Source organism: Xyrauchen texanus, chromosome 1 (genome assembly GCF_025860055.1).
Source record: "Xyrauchen texanus isolate HMW12.3.18 chromosome 1, RBS_HiC_50CHRs, whole genome shotgun sequence".
NCBI lineage: Eukaryota > Metazoa > Chordata > Actinopteri > Cypriniformes > Catostomidae > Xyrauchen > Xyrauchen texanus.
In genome coordinates, this window is record NC_068276.1 from 12009523 (window position 1) to 12033759 (window position 24237).

General features: G+C 43.8%; 1 protein-coding gene across 1 annotated transcript in view; it reads right to left on the minus strand.

The window, feature by feature from the left end:
- The window catches only part of LOC127647230 (ADAMTS-like protein 3), a 295504-nt gene that overhangs the window by 76318 nt on the left and 194949 nt on the right, over positions 1-24237 (minus strand). The window contains exons 6-7 of the mRNA XM_052131370.1: positions 22558-22794; positions 16404-16530 (exon numbers count right to left, since the gene is read on the minus strand). Of these exons, the coding sequence (XP_051987330.1) occupies positions 16404-16530; positions 22558-22794 (364 nt within the window). The remainder of the gene's footprint in view (positions 1-16403; positions 16531-22557; positions 22795-24237) is intronic.

The window sequence follows — 24237 nt, forward strand, 5'->3', positions numbered from 1 at the left end:
CAGGAGCATAGCGCGAACAGCAGTGCAATGAGAATTTCAGTGCTAAGTCTACTTTTGCTGTCCTGTTCATGCTGAACTAAAGTGACAGCACACTGTTAATGGACATCTTGAATTTGAGTAAATAGGAAAAGGTTCTAGATTGTTTCCACTTCCAAGTTAAATAAAATGACAAAAAACCAAATGTAAATTATTTTAGTTATTTAAATTTGGTTTAGCAAAAGTACAGTTTTATACTTTACAGTATTCTACAAGTTCTAGTTAGTTATAGTACAAAACAAATGTGCCTATTAAAGGTATTACACTATTACACATATACCCAGGTCTATAAGCTTAACAGCAATACCCACATACAGATGAGTGTGCTGGTAGTGGTAAACAAATGCAAGCGACAGCTATTACGGTTGGTGAATTCAGTACTTAACTCATTCTAGTATTCGCAAGTCTACAGTGATGGATGACACAAGACTGGTTGTGGAGATGGAGAAACACAAAGTGCTTTAAGACTCTCAATGTACATTTTTATAAGGATTCTGTAATTAAGGGATAATGTACAGTGAGCAGTTGTAAATAAACCTTGAGAAAATGTCTGACTGCTCATTATCCAACCTATTACTAGACTTGAGTTTAAATTGTTTTATTGTATTTATTATTTATTGTAGATATCACACACATTGATACGAAAAGCAGGAAAGATGACTCACAATACCAGGATGACCGGTCAAATAGGGCTTAATCCATGGATGTACGGTTGTAACTCAGGAGATATCAGGCCCCTAGATGGTGCCAAGTGCATCTTTTTTTCATGTGAGAAAAGTACTCAACACTATGTTTTGAAAAGTATTTTAACATAGAGATTTGGGATTAAATGTTTGTACTTAAGTACTTATTTGTGACTAGAGTACATTATAAATCTGGGTGATCTAGAAAAACCAAGGAATCGAGCCAAATCGAGTGCTCACCGTCCTAGGTTGAGCAAAACAACATTCAAACATCCTCACCCTTCATGTACAACCTTGTTTTTCCACTGAATGATGATGTTAACGGAGTGGAGCTTATGGTTGCCTCTACACGAAAAAGAAAAATGCCTTTTTTACTAGGTACATTATGTTACACAAACAACATACAAATAACATTTCATGATGATCATGTTTGTAATACTTATCAATGGCCCACTCCTGATAACCATTTTCTATGGCTTTTATTCTCAACATATTTACATAGAAATCACTTCATTTTCAGTAAAAAAAACAATGGCTGTTTCATAGAAAAACATGTGATGGACCGTCTGCTGTTGTAGTTACACTGCAGCTTCAATTACACACTATTTTGCCATCCGAAGTGAAACAGGCATAACAAATGACCCAGGAACAATTAGGATTTTAACCTCTCCTTCTTGAGTCATACTTTGATCAGACTGCCAAATGTATTTTTACATTTTGTTACACTACAGCATCAAAGGTGCTTTATTTATATGTCATACTTGTTGAGCATTTGTTGAAATGATACATGTCTGGCATACAAAGAGTGCAAATTTCAACTTTAATTAGTCCCATCTGGAATTCATTTAAAAATGCATTTGCCATAAACAAGGTCTTGCTTCGACAAAGTTTCTCAATCATTTGTTTATAAATGAGTGTCGCTATGGGATTGTGTCTGAGTATCTCATTCATCTGCATCTATACCCTCGTAAAGGTTCTGACAATTTCACCTCCGAGCAGTCATCAGGATTCACCAGGATTTGTTGATATTGTAAGTTTCACTGTCCATCCAGACATACCAAAATATATTTGCTTTGCACACTTGACAGTTGATTACCACAAATAAGAATGAGATCCCACAGCAGTCCAAACACAGCCCAAGCGTACAGCATCCCTCACAGTTCATGCAGTGTCAACGGATGATGTGCGCTATCAGTCACAAGTGCAAGCAAATATTTGAGACAGTCATAACACTTGAGAGTAAATGAGTTGCAAACACACACACTGCAACTCTGACACGCTTAATGTGTTTGCCTCTCCATAATAAAGATTTGTGGTTTCCCAGTATACTGCAAAAAAAATAAAAAAAATAATTAAAATATATTTTTTTTAAAACACCAATTTACAGTTCAATAAACATAAAGCCACAACAGAGAACAGACTGAGTGCTTTTAGTTATGGTTGGATTGAGAGTGCAGTGTAACAGCAGGCATAATGTGGGGAATGGAGAGAACAGAGCAGAAAACAGGAAATCTCTCACTTAATCTTAATCTATTATTTTTAGTCTTTAGTTAGTAGACACTTGCATATAAAAACTGGTTAGAGTACACTTAAAAAAGGGATAATCCCCTTGGATCAAGTTTAAAGGAATAGGCCACACAAAAATAAAAACTTGATGAGACCCTTAATGTCTCAACTCATTCTTTGTTATTTTTTCCCAAGGATTTCAAAAAGGAGACTTGTTTTTAGAATCTGTAGGCATCTTTTTTTCTATTTAACAACAGATCATAGCGAAAATGTCAAACACCAAAAAATATCATAAAAGTTTTCTATACGTCTTGTGCACAATATTCCGAGACTTCTGAAGCCATTCAACAATGAAGATAATTTAAAAAAATGCTACTTTTGTGTTTCACAGAATAACATAAAAGCATACAGATTTGGATAGACATGAGGTTGAGTAAATAATGTTAAATGCCCATTTAAGGGGTACCACAGAGTCCTGACCTTAATCCCATTGAAAATCTTTGAGATTGAGTGCTGGAGAAGACTTTAAGGAGTGGTTCGACTCTCCCATCATCAATACAAGATCTCTGCCAAAAATTAAACTCTGGATGGAAATAAATGTTGTGAAGTTGCATAAGGTTGTCGAAACAATGCCATGACGAATGTGCGCCTTAATCAGTGCTAAAGGCGGTATTGTGTTGAACCACTCCGTGAAGTCTTCTCCAGCAATGGGGTTAAGGTCAGGACTCTGTGGTGGCTAATTCATGTGAAAATTATTCCTCATGCTCCCTGAACCACTCTTTCACAATTTGAGCCTGAAAGAATATTGGCATTGTCGTCCTGGAATATTCCCGTGCTGTCAGGGAAGAAAAAAACATTGATGGGACAACCTTGTCATTCAGTACATTTAGGTACTCGGTTGACTTTATTGCTGCATAATGTTGCTAAGCCTAGACCTGACCAATTGAAGCAACTCCAGATCATAACCATTATTTATATCCAAACAGCGATTTATTTAATTTATTTGGCCAGGCAGTGTATGTGCAATAATGCATATTGTGCCCTTGAACAGGCACTTAACCTCAGAATGCTCCTGAGGAATTGTCCCAATAATAAGCAATTAAATCTAATGACATAATCAACAGAAGTTTTTTTTTTCAGAAGTGTGACATTAGTTCAGCTGTTTTCAAAGTAGTAAAGCTTTTCCTCTAATAAGCTATTGTTTTGACAAATAGCTACATAGGGTTTTTTCCCATTGTTTTTTGTTTTTTTTCTCTAAAAGAGTTTGAGTTCCCACTCATAAAAAAGCAATACACAGCAGGCATTGAACGTCCTTTTCAGGACGCGTATTTTCAACTTTACAGTTGATCAATCAAGTTGTTTGCCTAAGCTGTCTTCGCTCTCAGCATTGAGAAACGTTGGGAGGTCAAATTCACTTTAGTGAATCAGTTCGAATGGTTCATTAGGTTCCCCTTCTGTCACTCACTCGACGTTGTGTCGAATGAAGTGACACAAGGGGTCTTCCTGGAACGCCAAACGTACCTTTGAACCTTTGAACCCGGAAAGAACCTTTCCGCCTCTGTGAAGTTCCTGGATGCGGTTGATTTCTCTCCACTTCTGACGGTCATAAAATCTGCCTCGCATGCTTGGGCTGCAATCACAATCAGGCAGCGTTTTATGAATGGTTCATGTTCTCAGTGCAAGAACATAGCCATGGCAACATTGCAGTCACGGCTTTCTTTTCTCACAAGAGAAAGCCACTTCAGCCACCCCCCGTGTCGTTCCTTCTTCCCACGGGATTGAGGATGACCCGGGTGACAATGAAGGCGATTTGGGGATAACGAAGGGCTCGGTTCTCTTACGAGAGGTTCTCTCGTATTGCGTAAGCTATCTTACGCTATGGGAAAGATTCATCTTTTCTGAGATATTGAAGCCAAAAAATTATCCTTAATTTTGTATCCATTGTCAACACAGTGCGGCAGCTGCAGACCTTGAGCGGGCTAGCTAGCGAGCTCATTGGTTGCTCTGCGGCAACTGCTGCAGCCTATAGACGAGCTTGGGCGAACTCGCATCCAATGAGAGGCGTCCTCGAGCTCACTGCATCAAAGCCCGCCAAAAAGGGAGTGACTAGAGTGCATATAAGCGTAGTTCGTAGGCTGGAACCCTGATTTTCATCTCTTCAGTGAAGCTCTTCGCATCACTGAACTGGAAGCCGCGTCGCCGTTCGAGGGGCATCAAGCAAGCGTGGACAGCGCTCGAAGAAGCCGGCCATCTTCGCCACCTTCAGCCGTCCTGCGAGCTACGCCATCCGGCGACGTATCCTTTTTAAAAGCAAGCTAGTTCTTAAAGAACTTCACAAAAGAGTACGAGCGTCTTTTTTAAGATGCCTCGCTCCACTTGCGCCTCATGCCGCGCTCCTCTCCGCTCCTCATCCCTCGAGCATCGCCCGCTACCCGGGCCGCTCCATTCCTGCCGGAACTCCACGCCGAGCTTTCCAAATCATGGAACGCACCTTTCTCAGCCAGGGTCCGATCCCACGTCTCCACCTCTCTTGCTTCGGTGGACGGCGCCACTGAGAAGGGCTACGCTTCCATCCCTCCGGTCGAGGATGCGGTAGCACCACACCTTTTGCCCGCCCTCCGCGAGATGGCGGTCTAAACCAGTGCTCCCGTCTAATGCCTGCAGAACAACTTCCGCCTGTGTTGGCCACGCCTATTCCGCCGCCGGCCAAGCTGCATCTGCTCTGCACTCTATGGCCGTCCTACAGATCCTCCAAGCGGACCTTCTGCGGGAGTGGGATGAGGAAAGCAGGCATCCAGAGGCGGTTGCAGACATACGGAGTGCTACGGACCTCGCCCTCCGCGCTACCAAAGCTGCAGCCCAAGCTATAGGGAAGTGCATGGCCGCGCTGACTGTGACCGAGAGACATCTGTGGCTAACGCTAGCCGACATGGGAGAAGCAGAGCGCTCTACGTTCCTCAATGCACCGCTCTCTCCATCTGGTCTCTTCGGCTCCGCGGTGAGTGGTATCATTGACCGGTTTTCAGAGGTCCAAAAAGCCACACAAGCCATGAATCTCTTTCTGCCTCGTCGCGCTAGCTCCTCTGCAGGCCGCCCACGTGAGCCTCCTGCACGAGCCTCTTCACAGCGCCCAGCTCAACAAAGCCAGATTTCTCAGCGTCGATAGGGCGGCCACCCTCGATCGCGCTCAGACAGCCGCCGCAGACCGCTGCCCCCCCGTGGGCCTCAGACTAGAATTGCGCTGAAACCTGAACAACCGAAGTCCTCCTAGCTTTGTTGACAAAACGACGGATCAGTCCCGCTGCGGCCGGACCACCGTCAAAGCTTCGCCCCCTGTCAGTCCCCTTCCTTCAGGCTACTACAGTGGTAGATTCAGCAGCCAACAAGCCGGTGTTAATGCCCGCTTGCCTGCGCTCAAACGCTGTTTTCACGGCGACCCAAATAAATCTGGTAAAGAGCAAGCATGCCATATGTGTAGAAAATGTGCCCACAACCCAGTGTTCACCTCTACACACAAGCATTACACATCCCGTGTCCATACCAGAGAGCAAACATGTCTTATGTGTAGAAAATGTGCCCACAATCCAGTGTTCACCCCTACACACAAGCATTACACATCCTGTGGCCCTATCACGGCACACTCACATAAAGCGGTTACGAACCGCTCGAGCGTTAGGGTTATTAAACGCACCCATGAATCCGTGCGCGCACCCATTCTCTGGCCGCTCTGTCACACGACCAGCCTTATGTGTAGAAAATGTGCCCACAATCCAGTGTTCACCTCTACACACAAGCATTACACGTTCCGTGTCCCCATCAGAGCACACTCAAAAGCGGTTAACGAACCACTCGAGTGTTAGAGTCAATAAATGCGCTCACGAATATGTGAGCGCGCCCATTCTCTGCCCGCTCTGTCACACGGCCAGCAAACACTTCTCTGTATGTAAGTCCCGTGCTCGTGACTATGCTTGCGTATCACTTAACAGACGTGACTCTTTCCCCATTCACCTCAATCGGGAAGTCACTCACAGAACAGCCTGTCCATGCTGTCTGCGAGCAGTCCAACATAAGCACAGTAAGCGCGCTCACACATTCTGTTCAGCGCGCTGTGTGCGGCAATCAGAGCGATTTGGCCACTCACCCTCTAACATTACGCTTCAAAGCGTGGGAAGATATCCCAGGGATATCCAAATGGGTGTTAAGCACAATAAAACAGGGCTATTTACTACAGTTCGATCGCCGTCCTCCTCACTTCAGAGCGTGGCTCGAAACTACTGTGAACACGGAAGCAGCGTGCATGCTTCGTTCAGAAATAGCAAACCTTCTGTGCAAAAGGGCCACAGAGAGAGTGCCGCCTCCCCTGAGCGAGTCAGGGTTTTACAGCCGTTATTTTCTTGTCCCCAAGAAAGACGGCGGCCTCAAACCAATATTAGATCTCAGGGTTTTGAACAAAGCGCTTGCAAAAAGACCGTTCAAAATGCTTACAACCAGCAAACTCCTCGCGCATGTGCGCCAGGGGGACTGGTTTATTTCTCTCGATCTGAAAGATGCATACTTTCAGATTCAGATAAATCCCGTCACAGGCCATTCTTGAGATTCGCCTCGACGGCCAGGTTTATCAATACACCGTCCTTCCGCTTGGCCTGTCCTTAGCACCCGTACTTTCACGAAGTGCATGGACGCTGGCGCTCGCACGCCTGTGGAGTCAGGGTTTGCGAATTCTGAACTATTTGGACGATTGGCTGATTTTGGCACAATCACATACGGAGCTTCTGTCTCACAGGACAGTTCTCCTCAGTCATCTGAACAGTTTGGGCCTTGCAGTCAATTGGACCAAGAGCTCACTACAGCCCAGTCAGACAATTTCCTTCCTTGGAATAGAACTAGACTCAGTGGCAATGACGGCTCGCTTATCTACACAGCGCGCGCGCCGTGTGCAGCGACTAGCCGCGTCATTTCAGATGAACAGCCTCCAGAGAGGCAGAGAAATTCCAGAGAGTGCTAGGCTATATGGCCTCAGCCGCAGCAGTACTTCAACTGGGTTTACTGCGCATGCGCCCGCTTCAGCATTGGCTAAACACCTGCGCGTCTCGCCGGGCTTGGGCCACAGGCCGCCAGCCAATCAGAGTGACTCAGACCTGTATTTCAGCTCTGCAGCCCTGGACAGTGGCCGAGTGGTATCAGCGGGGAGTGATGATGGGAGCTGTATCTCGCCGAAAAGTCATCTCAACAGACGCGTCCAACACGGGTTGGGGCGCGGTCTGCGAGGGCTCTCCGGTTTTTGGCCTATGGTCAGTTCAGGAAAAGCTCCTTCACATAAATTGTCTGGAAATGATAGCGGTCGAGTACGCCGCGGCGCTTCCTCCCGATCATTCAGGGTCACCACGCCCTGGTCCGCTCGGACAACAGGTCTGTGGTATCCTATCTAAACCGTCAGGGCGGTGTCAGATCCAGGAACCTCTTCCATCTGACCGAAATGCATACTGAGTTGGTCCCAGCGCCACCTGCGCTCGCTGAGGGTGACGCGACGTGCCAGGCCACCTGAACGACGGCCCGGACAGACTGTCCAGAGACAATATTCCCCAGGTGAATGGTCCCTGCACGCTCAAACAGTCCAGACGCTATGGCGCATATTCGGCAGAGCAGAGATAGACCTTTTAGCGCCAGAAGAGAACTCTCACTGCCCAATATTTTTCTCGAAGCGAGGACGCCGCTGGCCCAGGACTGGCCCAACCGCCCGCTTTACGCCTTCCCTCCCGCCTCGCTATTGCCACAGGTAATGCAGAGGATCAGGGAACGCGCCACTCGGTGCTCCTCATAGCCCACGCTGGGAGAATCAAACATGGTTCCCGGAGCTTACGCAGCTGTCACTGACAGCGCCGTGGCCCATCACAGTGAGAGCAGATCTCCTCTCGCAAGCTCGCGGAACGATCTGGCATCCCCACCCAGAGCGCTGGGCGCTACACGCGTGGGTGATCAACGACTACCCATCGCTTTGCCAGAAGGAGTAATAAACACCATCATACACGCTAGAGCCCCCTCCACGAGAAGACTCCATGCGTCAAAATGGTCTGTGTTTTCAAAATGGTGCACCGACAGAGACCTGGACCCATGGACATGTGGGGTGTCGCCGCTGCTCGTGTTTTTACAAGAGCTGCTGGATAAGGGCAGATCCCCATCCACGCTCAAAGTGTACGTGGCGGCCGTCGCGGCGTTCGCTGAACCCCTGCACGGCCAGTCACAGGGTAAAAACGAGCTGGTCATCCGCTTCCTCAGGGGAGCTAGAAGGATGAACCCTCCGAGCTCCCCATCGGTTCCTATCTGGGACCTTTCTATAGTTCTCGAAGCTATGAAAGCCCCCCCTTTCGAACCGCTTCAATCCGTGGATGTGAAACACCTCTCATTTAAAACCGTTTTTCTAACTGCCCTATCATCAGTTAAACGGGTGGGAGACCTTCACACGCTATCTGTCAGCGCTGCGTGTCTTGAGTTTGGACCAAGTGACTCCAAGGTCATTTTAAAGCCTAGACACGGCTACGCCCCCAAGGTGGTCGGTACTCCTTTCAGAGCACAGATCATTTCCTTGTCGGCGCTACCAGCATCTGATAGCGAACGCGACGCCAATCTCCTTTGCCCAGTCAGAGCACTGAGATTGGATACTGTGCGCTCCGCGATCTTTCAGAAGCTCCGAGCAGCTGTTTCGCTTCGGAGGGCGCACCAAAGGTCTCGCCACCGAAACAGACACTGTCCAGATGGATAGTGGACGCTATTGCTGCCGCAGACGCGTCAAAAGACCTACCATGCCCGCTAGGCATTAAGGCTCACTCCACTAGAGGCATGGCCTCCTCGTGGGCATGGTCCAGCGGGATTTCCATTCACGACATATGTGTGGCAGCGGGCTGGGCTTCCCCCTCCACCTTTGTCAGATTTTACAATCTGGAAGTACCCGCTCTGCAGGCTAAACTGCTAGCGGTTTAATACGCTACAGCTCCCCTGGTAAGCTGCATTAATGGGACACAGTCCACACAGACCGGCACCGCCGCTCTGTCTATGTGCTTATGTACTACACACACACTGGCCAGCACTCTTGCCAATATTAATTCAAATATTATCAAATATTAATTCCCCACTCACAAGGGCTCCCCCGGGTCCCCCTTAATTCCCTGGGGCTCATGCAGTGGATGCTTGGCGCGCATGGCGTTGACAAAGGGTTCCCGTAGCGTAAGCTAGCTTACGCAATACGAGAGAACCTCTCGTAAGAGAACGAATCGGTTACTAACGTAACCTCGGTTCTCTCTAGATGAGGGAACGAGTATTGCGTAACCGGCCGTGCTCGTGCCACGAGCGATTTTTCGCTTCATTGAATGAAAACCAGGGTTCCAGCCTACGAACTACGCTTATATGCACTCTAGTCACGCCCTTTTTGGCGGGCTTTGATGCAGTGAGCACGCGGATGCCTCTCATTGGATGCGAGTTCGCCCAAGCTCGTCCATAGGCTGCAGCAGTTGCCGCAGAGCAACCAATGAGCTCGCTAGCTAGCCCGCTCCAGGGCTGCAGCTGCCGCACTGCGTTGACAATGGATACAAAATTAAGGATAATTTTTTGGCTTCAATATCTCAGAAAAGATGAATCTTTCCCGTAGCGTAAGCTAGCAATACTCTTTCCCTCATCTAGAGAGAACCGAGGTTACGTTAGTAAACGATTCGTTTCGCCGGGTAAATCTCTATGAACCACCTGCCCCCCGGCACGCTTGCTTGCTTCCGTCCGAGCTCGGGATGAGTGCGGCTCACCTTTCGGCCAGCCGGCATTCTCCCTTGAGCACCCGGAATTGGATGACGAAATCGCCGCTGCATCAGAGAGCGTCACAGTGGCATCTGATGTTGATGACTTGTCTGGGCTGCCACCCTCGGGTCTGACGCGCAGATGTCCACTAATCTACATTTTGTAAATAGATTTAAATGTTTTTTTATCTCTATTTTCTGTATTGAATGGATTCTAATCATATTTTGCCATCTTATAAACACACACATATATATAATTGTATATTCTTTGCACATGTTGCAATGAATTTTTCTCCATGCTGATTTAGAATTTGACCGAAAGAAGTTATCTGAGAAGTGCTACCCACTGTTTGGAACAGCCTTATTGCCTGGAGTGCACCTACAATGCCTTACAATGCTGTCTACATAACTCACTAGGTTTAGGAACAGAGACTTCATCAGAGTTGTCTGAGCACTTTGCTGTGAGAGAAAGGAATTTTGGTATGAGGAAAAATCCTTGGAGTAACTGGAAGCCATTCATCAATCACAATACAATATCTCACCAAAAACAATATAAAACTCTATTTGCACAGCAGAACATTTAAGCTGGCATGCTGAAAGGCAACATTTAGTCGTCTTGTGTGAAGAAGTAAACACTGGCTGTCTTAATTGATTTGGGGTGTGGCCTTGACATGAAACACTCTTCTTTTATTTTATATTTTAAACAGACATGATTTCAACCATGGCCTAAATCCTGCCTAAATACCAAATATCTGCCCAGCAGACAGAAACACAAGCTGAGTATTTGGGTTATTATCTGTATATATTTGACAACTAGCTATTTACAAGCAAGTGCCATGGCACAACGTGTATTATTTTTCACAAATGGACTAAGATTAGCTCATTGGCTTTAAAGGGAATCAATAAATCTACCTGCAATCATAGAATGCAAACAATTCGTTTGCTGGCAATCACATAAATTCAGCAGACAAATAAAGCTGCCAACACTTGCACTAACCAAAAACCACAGAACTTATGAAATGCAAGACTGCCTTAGTAACACATAAGCCATCGTGGCAGAACGGTTCTAAGCATGGTATGGAATGGTTACAGTAGCATTTCCACATGAGCACGGTTCGGCATGGCACCATTATAAACCGTTCTCGGCATGGTTCGTTAACCTTACTAAACCGTTCTCAACCATGGTGGTTGAATGGCTTTTGTAAATGGCAACTCACGAGAGTCAATTTGCCAAAGCCAATTTCTAAGTTGTTTCTGGCTTGCCAGGTTTGCTAATATTTGGGTAAATTTACTAAAAAACTAAATAAAACAAAATTTAAAACAGTGCATGTTTAGTGTATCTTCTTGATATAGATATGGAAAATGCAATCCTAAAATATGGAACATGCTATCATCTTTCATCGTGTACTCGCTCCAAGTTTTACCTCTCACGTCATTGCCAAAAGACGGATCTGCTACATACATTCTCCTTATTTCACCACACCATAGTGAAAAAAGAAACCGTAACTGCGCCAACTGGCTCGGATCGGCACAGAATGGTACGGTTTTGCAACAAGAACTGTTCAGCCTGATGGTGGAAAAGAGGCTACAGTTGTCTAATGTTTACAAGCATTTCTGAGCCTTGTGGATTCATTGATTTGGTATTACAATAATCATAAAACACCAACATAAATGAATGGAAAGTCCAATGACTTTCATTCCCATTGACAACTGTAGAATTATGTACAATATCACATGGCCAACACTTTCTGAAATACATTGGCCTAATGTTCTAAAATTAAAATTAAATGTTGAAATTATATCTAAGCTCCACATATAATGTTAAATGTTTAGTGAAATTCAAGTTTCAAAAAATTTGAAAAAGGTTAAGCAGAAATTGTGCATAAACTCTGAGCTGCTCTTTTCCATTCAACAAATTGTCCTTCAAGTTCCAAAAACAACATATACATATCGCAGCCCTTTACCACCACAGGAACTAAGGCCATTATTAGGTACTTTTACCCAGATCTAGTACTTATCATAGTTTTCATGCAAGAAGAACTACAGAATAGTTCCACTTATCCATTTAGAGGTACTTTAGACTGACTTTCTGGCTCCTACTCTGGGGTCGGTACTTCTACCCTCAGAAGAGGGACTGTGGGAGGTGCTGCAGCCTGTATGACACACAAAGCAATGAGAAACGCGAGTCGGCGGCCATCAAGAGAAAACAAACTTGTAGCTGCTAGCCTGCTATTTAGAGGACTGTGTTAATTTTCCAAATTCCTTAACAGAAATAACAGAAATCCAACTAATTAACTAAAGACTATCACCTGTTTCACATTTGTGTGTGAGGGGTAAGATCAACTGCTGCATGACTTAATCGGGAGACACTTTGAGCTTCCATCGCATCTGTACTGTGTGACTACAGAAAATAAAATGATTTCTAGATTACTACATTGTTTTTACATTGTCTGGAATAACGAGCATAAATGTTTAATGAGAGTGGGTAAATGAAATCTATAATACATTTAAATGAGGAAATTGTTGCTTGCCTGTTATTGCATGGTTAACTTGCAGTGAGAAATATTTTTTAAGTCAGTGAGTGAGTAGTACAATATTTTATGTTCAGTCATTAAAGCCTTTATTGTAAAAGATTGTGTTGATAAATAGGTTTATAATGCATTTTCAACATTCAGCGTGTGCTGTGAGGTTAAAACAGGCAGCTCATTTCTCCTCTCACTCTGAATACAATAATTGGAAAATGATGCTTTCGGAGGCTGTATAAGGAGGTAGGATGAAAATAAGGTGCTTTTCAAACTGTTCTGAGAACAGTTTCCTTAAGAGTTCCATTCATTTAAAAACACAGCAAAGCAGTTGCCTACATTTTCGAATGTAGCAACAGTTTGTGTAAAAAAGACCTGCTAGCTCTGATCTTGGCATCCTCCATCAGTGTTGTTGATACTGTTGTTGCTATTGAATCGCACGTGTAAACAACATCAGAAGAAAGACGGTCGACACTTGATGACATGACTACAGGGATTACTTTTGTGTGTGCGAATGCAGGAGTGAAGGTCTCGTCAGGTTCGCCGTTCCATTTAAGAGTTCTCATCTAGAAAGTTACTAAGGGAAATGTACCAGGACTGTGTGTGGGAAAGCAGCTACAATAAATAGAGGTACTACAAACAACTACAACAACAAATTTTGTCAGTTTCAGCAAAAGCATTTTTTAAGTTTACACATTTTACGTGGTTGCTTCAGCAATTGCGTTTCACACATTTGCTTTTATGACACTATTGGTTAGGTTTAGGTAAAAGTTTTAGGGTAATGTGGTACATTTTGTTGATTTAAAACTCGATAGAGCATTATTCTTGAAGACCCTCATCTGTTTTTCATCTCACATTTGATTTTTAAGACACTATCAGGTAGGTAGCTTTAAGGTTTAGTGTAGGGAGTAGGGATGTGACTGAAGTTGAATACTTTATTTGGAAAGGCACAAATAATGATTATGAAATGACTTAATGGATTACAAATAGTAGATACAGTACAAATTACTTATAAAGTTGAAGTCAGAAATTACATACACTTAGATTGAAGTCGTTAAATCTTTTTTAAACACTCAACAGATTTCAAATTAGCAAACTATAGTTTTGGCAAGTAGTTTATGACATTTACTTTGTGTACGACATGAGTAATTTTTCCAACAATTGTTTACAGACAGAAGTTTACATACACTAAGTTAACTGTGCCTTTATGCAGCTTGGAAAATTCCAGAAAATGATGTCAAGCCTTTTGACAATTAGCCAATTAGCTTCTGACAGGAGGTATACTGAACTGGAGGTGTACCTGTGGATGTATTTTAAGGCCTACCTTTAAAATCAATGCCTCTTTGCTTGAAATCATGGGAAAATAAAAGATACCACGTTCATCTGTACAAACAATAATACACAAGTATAAACACTTTGGTTCCATGCAGGAAGGAGATGCATTCTGTCTCAAATCAATGCAAAATCAATCCCAGAATAACAGCAAAGGACCTTGTGAAGATGCTGGAGGAAACAGGTAGACAAGTATCTATATCCACAGTAAAGCAAGTCTTATATCCACATAACCTGAAAGACTCTCAGCAACGAAGACTCCACAGCTCCAAAACCACCACAAAAAGCCAGACTACAGATTGCAAGTGCATATGGGGACAAAGATCTTACTTTTTGTTGAAATGTCCTCTGGTCTGATGAAACAAAATGGCCATAATGACCATCGTTATATTTGAAGGAAAGTGGGTGCAGCTTGCAAGCTGAAGAACACTATCCTAACTGTGAAGCATGGGGGTGGCAGCATCATGTTGTGGGGGTGTTTTGCTGCAGGACGGATTGGTGCACTTCACAATAATAGATGGCATCATGAGAATGGAAAATTATGTGGATTTTTTTGATGCAACATCTCAAGACATCAGCCAGGAAGTTAAAGCTCGGTCGCAAATGGGTCTTCCAAATGGACAATGACCCCAAGCATACCTCCAAAGTAGTGGCAAAATGGCTTAAGGACAACAAATTCAAGGTATTGGAGTGGCCATCAAAAAGCCCTGACCTCAATCTGATAAGAAAATTTGTGGGAAAAAGCATGTGCGAGCAAGGAGGTCTACAAACCTGACTCAGTTACACAAGTTCTGTCTGGAGGAATGGGCCAAAATTCCAGCAACTTATTGCGAGAAGCTTGTGGAAGGCTGCCAAAAATGTTTGACCCAAGCTAACCAATTTAAAGGCAATGATACCAAATACTAACAAAGTGCATGTAAACTTCTGACTCACAGGGAATGTGACGAAAGAAATAAAAGCTGAAATTATTCATTCTCTTTTATTCTGACATTTTACATTCTTAATATAAAGTAGTGATCCTAGCTGACCTAAGTCGGGGAACGTTTTATACGATTAAATGTCAGGAATTGTAAAAAACTGAGCTTAAATGTATTTGGCAAAAGGTGTATGTAAATGTCTAACTTCAACTGTATTTGTTAGATCCAACAAGTACAAGGATAAAGCAATATTTTATATAAACATGTCTAAAATTACAATGCAATGGTGAGTCTGTGAAGCCAGTAAGATTAAAGTCTAAACTTTATGGATGAAAATGCGCACAGTGATTTCAAGATCAAATCGGGTGGCGTCTTTATTGAGCACATTTTAGTAATCTGAGCTTGTAAAGAGTAACATAGTAAACTAAGATACTGTATCATACACATTTTCCTATGTTTATGCTTTTGTTGATGGTCGAGATATTCAATAACATGCTTCTGTGTCTCATTAGCTCCTCAAGCAGGCAACACAAACTAGGCTGTCAGTCAGCACTTTTTTTTAAGGTTGTTAGATTTGCAGTTCTAATGTGTCTACCGTGAACAGCAATGAACATGCCATTATTTTATTTGCAATTGTTCTTAGAAATGTCGATAAACCTCACAAAAATACAATTGCGAATTCAGTGAATTCTTCAAAGATGCTTCCCTCTACGATTCACATGGGAGAATTCATTCATTCATCTTCCTGAGTGGTGACGATTTCTCAACAGAGAAACCAGTCTGTCTGTTACGTAACTTTGACCACATTTACCTCAACATTACAGATAATTAAGATTTAAGATTTTGCTCATCTGTTTGGGAGAACATTTAATTTGCTTTTAGCACAACACGGTGGACATTTCACCACAAGGAAACACAGAATACAATTTAGCAAAAATGTCGCCACAGTCACATCATTTTCATAAGATCAGGCTGTCCAAAATGGTCGAAAACCATTTAATTTGCGTTTACTTTCAATTCAATGGGAAATAACAAACCTTAAAATGATGCATCTTGAGACGTTGTTTTTAAAAGTGCACAAATGTGAATAAGATTTGAGAACTTCAACAGAAGATTTTCATTGAATAATTATTTTTTTTTCCTCACACAAAGCTATCATATAGCAATAGAGTCCTTTGAATGACTTTATTGTGTGCTTGTCCTTTTTGGAGCTTGACAGTGTAAATGTACTGAACAGTGTACTGAAAAGAGCTATTCGAACATTCTCCAAAACAACACTTTTTGAGTTCTACCGGGAGGAAAAAGCAACAATATAGCCCACGAGTTAAGAACAACATGTTGAAGTAAATAATCTTTAAAAATATAAGTGTTTTAATCTTGTATATATATATATATACATATATGTATATAATATATATATATATATATATATATATATATATATATATATATATATATATAAACAAATGTGTGTGGCCAGTAGTGTTAACATTAAGCAGGACAGGTTTCAGCTAAGGACAGCCAAACACTAATCTCAGAGTGGGGGTAAGTAAGGTGCCAAAATTCAAACCAACAGTGTTTCACAAATAGTAAAGGGGAAATGTACCTAAGCATGCATGTACCTACATTCTTCAGGTGAGACGTGGGGCAGCGCCTGGCCTCGGACCAGTTGGCAAGTGGAGCCATTTCCAGCGCAAACGCCACAGTTGTCCTCTTTTGCGTTGCTGCCCAGTTGTCTGTCACAGCCAACTTCCTGTTGGAAATGAATGAGCCATCACTCAGAGAAGGGTAGAAAGGAAGCACACAGGAAGGAGGGAAAGGGAGTACTGTGGGGAATATAATAGGGCAAAGGGGCGGACGATGGACAGGATATGAAACAAATGCGGACGAGACCAGAAAGATAGAACAAGGGAACGAAAAGAAGTGATTGGAGAGGAAAGGTGGGGTGGCGAGTGTCAACGTCATCACTGTCACCGTGTCCAACCTTGTATTGCAGGGCTCATTTTTGTCTTGCAAAGCTCACTTTACAGATGCATATCAAATCAATCCTTTCTCTGTAGTTCTTTTGAACAGTACTACATCCAAGATTTTATATATGAACTTGAGTAGTGCTTGTCCCAACATGATCACACGTCATGTTTTTACTGAGAGTTAAGATCGGCCACAGCAAGCACGTTGCATCAGGAGCCTTGGAGACCCAGGTTAAGATCCTGCCTTGAAACCAGGAAGTAATCAAGTTTTTTTTTGCAGTTGTCAGGGTGTTGCTATGCAGTTACTAGGGTGTTGGTAGGTGGTTTTTAAGGTGTTCTGGGTGGTTGTTTGCTTCACTGCAAATAGCGAAGCAATTAGCTTAACTACATTTCTCAGTAGTGAGGTGGTTGAATTGCTAGTTTATAAATCAAGTAGCTTTTCAGTAGTGTTAGGGTTACCTTGTCTTGTTTTACCGTTGCCCCTTTGGTTTCCATTTTTGTCCCTTTTGTTTTCCGTAGTTTTCACTTTTGTCCCTTGTTTAGCTCCACTGTCTCACTAGTCTATTGTTTAAAAGAACTACACCTCCCAGTATCCACCTGTCATCATCACTGCCATTTTGTTCATTGTTCTCACCTGTGTATCATTTGTAATCATCCTGTCCTTGTGTATTTATATCCTGGTTTTTGGTTCAGTCCTTGTCTTTCGTTGAACGTTGTTAGCCCGGTGTGTTTTCCCTGCCCGTGTTGTGTTTACTTCCCCATTGAGGGTTTTCCTTTGTGTTTGTTTTGATTTTGTTAAATAAAGTAAGCCTGCGTTTAGATCCAGTCTCCTCGTCTGCCTTCGCTGCCTTCTGTTCATAACAGAACGAAAGACCAAAAATGGATCTAGCGGCTTACTGCAAGGAGCCTGTGCCCACGCCTTCCACGGTCAGCGAGCCTGTGCCCACGCCTGTCACGGTGAGCGAGCCAGCGCCCACGCCTGTCACGGTGAGCGAGCCAGCGCCTCACGCGATCAGTCAGCGCGTGAGCTCGACGCCCAGAGCCAGCCTGTGGCCTCGACCGTCCCAGAGCCAGCGCCTGTGGCCTCGACCGTCCCAGAGCCAGCGCCTGTGGCCTCGACCGTCCCAGAGCCAGCGCCTGTGGCCTCGACCGTCCCAGAGCCAGCGCCTGTAGCCTCGACCGTCCCAGAGCCAGCGCCAATAGCCTCGACCAACCCACAGCCTTCCAGGTCTCCTGACCCAGCCCCTGTCCTGTGGCCTCCTCCCAGGCCTCCTGACCCGGCCCCTGTCCTGTGGCCTCCTCCCAGGGCCCCTGACCCTGTTCCTGACCTGTGGCCTCCTCCCAGGCCCCCTGAACCTACCCTTGCCCTGTGGCCAGCTCCCAGACCACCTGAACCTGTCCTTGCCCTCTGTGCCCCCTTGGACTTCCTGCCTGCCCTCTGTGCCCCCCTGGACCTCTTGTCTGCCCCTCGCTGCCCCCTGGACTGTCTGTCTGCCCCTTGTTGCCCCCTGGACTGCCTGTTTGCCCTTCGTTTCTCCCCTTGGTCTGTCTGCCCACCACAAGCTCCCCCCCCCCAGTCAATGGACATTTGTTCTTCCTGTTTTTTGTTTTGTCACTGTTGACCGTCTGGAATCCGATCCTTGAGGGGGGGCTATGTTAGGGTTACCTTGTCTTGTTTTACCGTTGCCCCTTTGGTTTCCATTTTTGTCCCTTTTGTTTTCCGTAGTTTTCACTTTTGACCCTTGTTTAGCTCCACTGTCTCACTAGTCTATTATTTAAAAGAACTACACTTCCCAGTATCCACCTGTCATCATCACTGCCATTTTGTTCATTGTTCTCACCTGTGTATCATTTGTAATCATCCTGTCCTTTTATATCCTGTGTATTTATATCCTGGTTTTTAGTTCAGTCCTTGTCTTTCGTTGAACGTTGTTAGCCCGGTGTGTTTTCCCTGCCCGTATTCTCAGTGTTGTGTTTATTTCCCCATTGAGGGTTTTCCTTTGTTTGTTTTGATTTTGTTAAATAAAGTAAGCCTCGCGTTTAGATCCAGTCTCCTCGTCTGCCTTCGCTGCCTTCTGTTCATAACAAGTAGCAAAGCTATCATTTTGAATATGTAGTGGCGTAGCTTTGACAAAACATCATGCTTGCACCCAGTGTTTACTATTGCCTGTTTTGAATCAGAACTAAAGATGTCTGATTCACAAATGAATCGCTCATCTGAATCGGTTCTGTACAATGAATTAGTCACGCGTTAGAGCAAAACGGTCTGAAACGGTTCTTGATTTAATCTGAATGACTCAGAGAACACATGTGTGGGCTGCTGAATCATTTAATGTAAGCTCACTAACCAACATGCAAATGGAATGCTTTAAAACATGCAAAGTAAAGATAACGTTGGTTGCATTGGACAAACACACAGGTGTCGGACAGCTGTCAGTAAATCTCTCTCGCTATCCCACTGCAGTCTCCAGTCGGCCTTTATCCCTCTCTGATGCTTGATTAGCCTGATTAGGGGCCGGGTGTGCGGAATCACGACCCGGCACCCCCCTTCGGCCTGCCTCATTCCTCCCTCGTTCGCTCAGGCCGGGGAACCCCCAGCATGATGTACACCCCCCCTCTCTTTCCCTGGGGAGGTGCATGCCTTCTGCCCCATCTGCCAGCAGATCATCCCCGTCTACCTGGATGAGGGAGGGGACAAGGGGAGGGAAACCAAAAAAATGTAGCACCTACACACCGTAATGGTGATTGTGCCAAATGAACAAAACATTTAAAAAAAGAGAGGGAAAGGCCAACACAGAGCATCAGTGCGAGAGAGAGAGGAGAGATATTTGTTTTTATCTCTTGCGCACAATTCCCTCACAGCGCCCCTCAAGAGTTACCCAATCTGCCATTGGCTATCTGCCATCTGCACCAGAAAAGCGGTCTAGTTTCAATGTAAAATTCTGTTTACACTAACAAGTCAAGGGAAAAGCAGCCATAGAAAACAAATGACAATGACTTAACCCAGTAGCTCTGTAAAACAAGCACAAGTAAACAGACAAGCTTCAATTAAGGCAATTTTCCAAATACTCACGGGGGCTGAGGTCAAATTAGGTGCAATGCCTTACAAGAGAAGTTTTGACAAACATTCAAGAATTCAGTTACTATGGGGTGCTGCACTGAATATTGATAAATGCAACTGGTCAAATTTGAATACTGCATTTCTTTGCTGTAGGTAATGGAAAGCAACCTGATAAATTGAGTCACATCTACTGAATAAAGTATGAGTGCTTTGCTAAAGGGATAGTTAAAAAAATTAATATTTACTCACCCTCATATCGTTCTTCGTGTCGTTCATAGTTTATTTTCTTTCGAAATATAACTTTGCCCATGATGGAGCATTAGTGCAGCGCTCTTGGAGCGAGAGAAAACAATGGCGCTCCAATTTCTTAAAAGCCGGCTCCTCGCTCCAGGCAAAATCTTGCCACTCCGCTCACATACTCTGGCACTGACAATCTGGCCCCTATCTTTACACAGATCTTCAATAGATCACTGGAGCTGTGTGAAGTCTCCTGCCCATTCAAACGTTCCACCAACATTCTGGTCACCAAAAAAATCCAAATAACAGGACTTAATGACTACAGACCTGTCGCTCTCACATCCGTGGTCATGAAGTCATTTGAGAGGCTGGTTTTGGCCTATTTGAAGGACATCATTGGACCTTCTTCAGTTTGCTTACTGAACAAACAGGTCTGTGGATGATGTTGTCAACATGGGACTACATTATATCTTAACAACACCTCAACAGATCTGGGACTTTTGCAAAGATCCTATTTGTGGACTTAAGTTCAGTCTTCAAAACCATCATGCCTGATCTTCACTCAACCAAATTGGCACAGCTCTCTGTGGCAACCACAAACTGTCAGTGGATCAACAGCTTTCTGACAGACAGCTTCCTGACAGGCAGCAGCAAGTGAGACTGGGGAAAATCATCACATCTGAGACCCTCACTATTAGCACTGGTGCTCCTCAGGGATGTGTTCTCTCTCCACTGCTCTTCTCCTTATACACGAATGACTGCACTGCAAAGGACCCCTCTGTCAAGCTCCTGAAGTTTTCAGACGACACCACGGTCATTGGCCTCATCCGTGATGGTGACAAGTCTGCATACAGTCTGGTGCGGTCACAAAAACCCTGAGCTGAACACGATCAAAACAGTAGAGATGATTGTGGACTTCAGGAGAAATCTCCCCATACACCACACCACCCCCACCCCCACCATCCTGAACAGCACTGTGGCAGCAGTGGTGTCATTCAGGTTCCTGGGCTCTACCATCTCTCAAGACCTGAAGTGGCTCAGCAGAGGTTGTACTTCCTTCACCAGCTGAGGAAATTCAACCAGCCACAGGAGCTACTGACTCATTGAGTCTGTCCTGTGAACATATATAACTGTCTGGTTTGGTTCAGCCACCAAATCAGAGAGAAGGATACTACAATGGACAGTCAGGACTGCTGAGAGGATTATTGGTGCCCCCCTGCCCACCCTACAACACTTGTACGTCTCCAGAGGGAGGAAAAGTGCAGGTAGAATATCTCTGGGCCCCACACACCCATTCCCTTTTTGAACTGTTACCATCTGACCAGCGCTACAGAGCATTCAGTGCCAGGACAACCAGTCACAAGAACAGTTTTTACCCTCAGGCCATTTACCACATAAACAATTAAACTGTCTTCAGGACTCCCCATAGTGCAATAATGTATAAATATGTCATGTATATATGTAAATTCACTCATATTTAATTCAACAACTGTGCATACACCTACCTTGCACATATATTACCACTTGCACATGTACATACGCCATTCTATGTTATATGTCCTATTTTTTTGTTTATCTATTTACTCTTACCTTGTTTTATATTCTGAGTCTCAGTGTACTGTTCTGTGTGCACTTGCTTGTTTCTTCTATCACCAACAAAATTCCTTGTGTATGTGAGCATACTTGGCTATAAAGATCATTCTATACATAGAACTTATGGTTTTCTGCTTTTTTGGATCTCATTCTGGCTTCAAGTGCATCTAGTAAGCTCCAGCTTCTGAGTTAGGCAGCTGTTATTACCACATCTTATGCATTCAAGCCAGAAACAAAATACAGAAATAGCCTAAACAAATCAACAACTGAAGACCTGACAAGTTCTGTGTGAACAGGCATAACTAAGTACACCTGCATAACTTCTACACAACCCAATTTTATCATGCAAGGTATAAAATAAATAATTAATTAATTTTCATTAAGCAAACAGACAGAGTTACCTTTGAATGTCTGTACCATTAGGCGTGAAACATACTCTACACAAATATGCAAACACATGACCATGTAGCTTCGCAAACTTGACCCGTTGTTGCATTCTGGAATATGTCAGAAAGCAATTTACAACACAACGCACAAACTCACACTTTGGAGCTGACTACCCTCATGCCATGGACCATGGAAAAGAGCACGTGTGGTCGCCGGACCCCGCCCATGTCCTGGATCCTTTTCTGGATACTCCCCTTTCTACACAATGCTCTCTTTCACTGTGAGGATGCCAGATTCCCCTTTATTTTGGGAAAAAATTGATATTGCAGTTCAATGGACAAGTAAATAAATAAGAAAGAAAAAAACCAAGGACCGCTAGGTTTTCTCGCAACTCCAAATTACGGAGAAGTTGGACTCCACTTGAAAGGTGCCTTATTGACAGCAAAAGTAGTGAGATAACAGGAAAATATGGGGGGTATATGCACAGTGCAATGTGTTTCACCACTTTTATTGAAGCAGTCAATGACTTTACCTGACAGATGCCACTGATGCACATATCCAGTGAATCTGCTTTACACCGGGTGCCATCCAAAACTTTGGGTGCCAGTTCCACTACCAGGCTTTTTCCCCGAGTTTGGCATCTGAGGGCGCAGGGTGAAATAGGGTCATATGTCACCGGTATCCACTCATAGGTTTGTCCCTGGTACTTTATATCATTGTGGGCGGAGCATTGTTGAGCCCTGAAGTCACCCGACTCTGGAGGACAGTCCTGATTGAAAGAGAGAAGCAATTAGTTTAAAGTCTATCACACTAATATTTAGTGAAATAAAATTGTGTGACAGCGTTGTTCTTTAAAAAAATAAAATAGTAGTATTCCAACATCCGCAAAATGTGGAGTCATGTGCCTTCAAGCAACATGCCTAGTATGTATACACCGATCAGCCACAACATTAAAATCACCTGCCTAATATTGTGTATGTCCCCCTCGTGTCACCAAAACAGTGTCAACTATACTGGCAGCTACAGAAATTCTCAAAACAGCCCATCTGGCACCAACAATCATGCCACGGTCCAAACCAGAGATAACCTGTATCTGCATGATTATATGCACTACACTGTTGCCACACGATTGGCTGATTAGATAATTGCATGGATGATAGTTGGTGTCAGATGGGCTGGTTTGAGTATTTCTGCTGATGTCCTGGAATTTTCAGACACAACAGTGTCTAGAATTGACTCAGAATGGTGCCAGAAACAAAAAACATCCAGTGAAGGACAGTTCTGTAGATGGAAATGCCTTGTTGATGAGAGAGGACAACATAGAATGGACAGACTGGTTCGAACTGACAAAGTCTACGGTAACTACGATAACCATTCTGTACAATTGTGGTGAGAAGAATATCATCTCATCTCATATCATCTTCTTCTCTGGCGGCACAACGGGGACCAACACAATGTTAGGCAGGAATTATGGCTGATAAGTGTATAGTGCAATATATCCATATGCATATATGTGTGTATATTAACAAATTTTGTTTATTGATTTTTGAGTGAATTTCAATCACTTTAAAAACATTGATTTTATAATGCTCACAATTGAGTGATAAGATTGTGGGTGACAAAAATGTGGAAATTATTAAAGACATCTGTGACAATAATACACTAATACTGACATTTCATAAGCCCAAAAGTAACAGCTGACCTGAGAATAACACTGGAAATACTTTCTATGGCTAAGAAGCAGTTAGATTGAATCTGATCACATGTATAACATTGCAAAAGCACACACCTGACCAAGTGCATTAACTTATGGTGACGGTGTAACTGCACTGTCAAACTTCCACATTTTGAAAACAATATTTCCCATGCCATCTCCCATGCATAGAAGAAAGCCAGATTTTTCCTCTCCAGCTCAAGACTCTGAACTCATTTAACCATTTAATCGGCTCAGAAACACCCATGTGCGAAGATCATCAGTGCTAATCTGCCCGTGATTGAAGCAGTTCCGTGGGATAGGCAGATTTAAAATGACAAGTCTTCATTATCAGGGTCGGAAATATGGCAGATTACAAGAACAATTCAGCATGGAACCTCATCAATAATGATCATGAAACCTGAGAGGGAAGACCATGCATCAGTTCTCACAGTTTTGATGGAAATGCAGTAAATATCCAGCTGGCTCTGATTGGAATCATGGTTGAAGGAGGTCTGT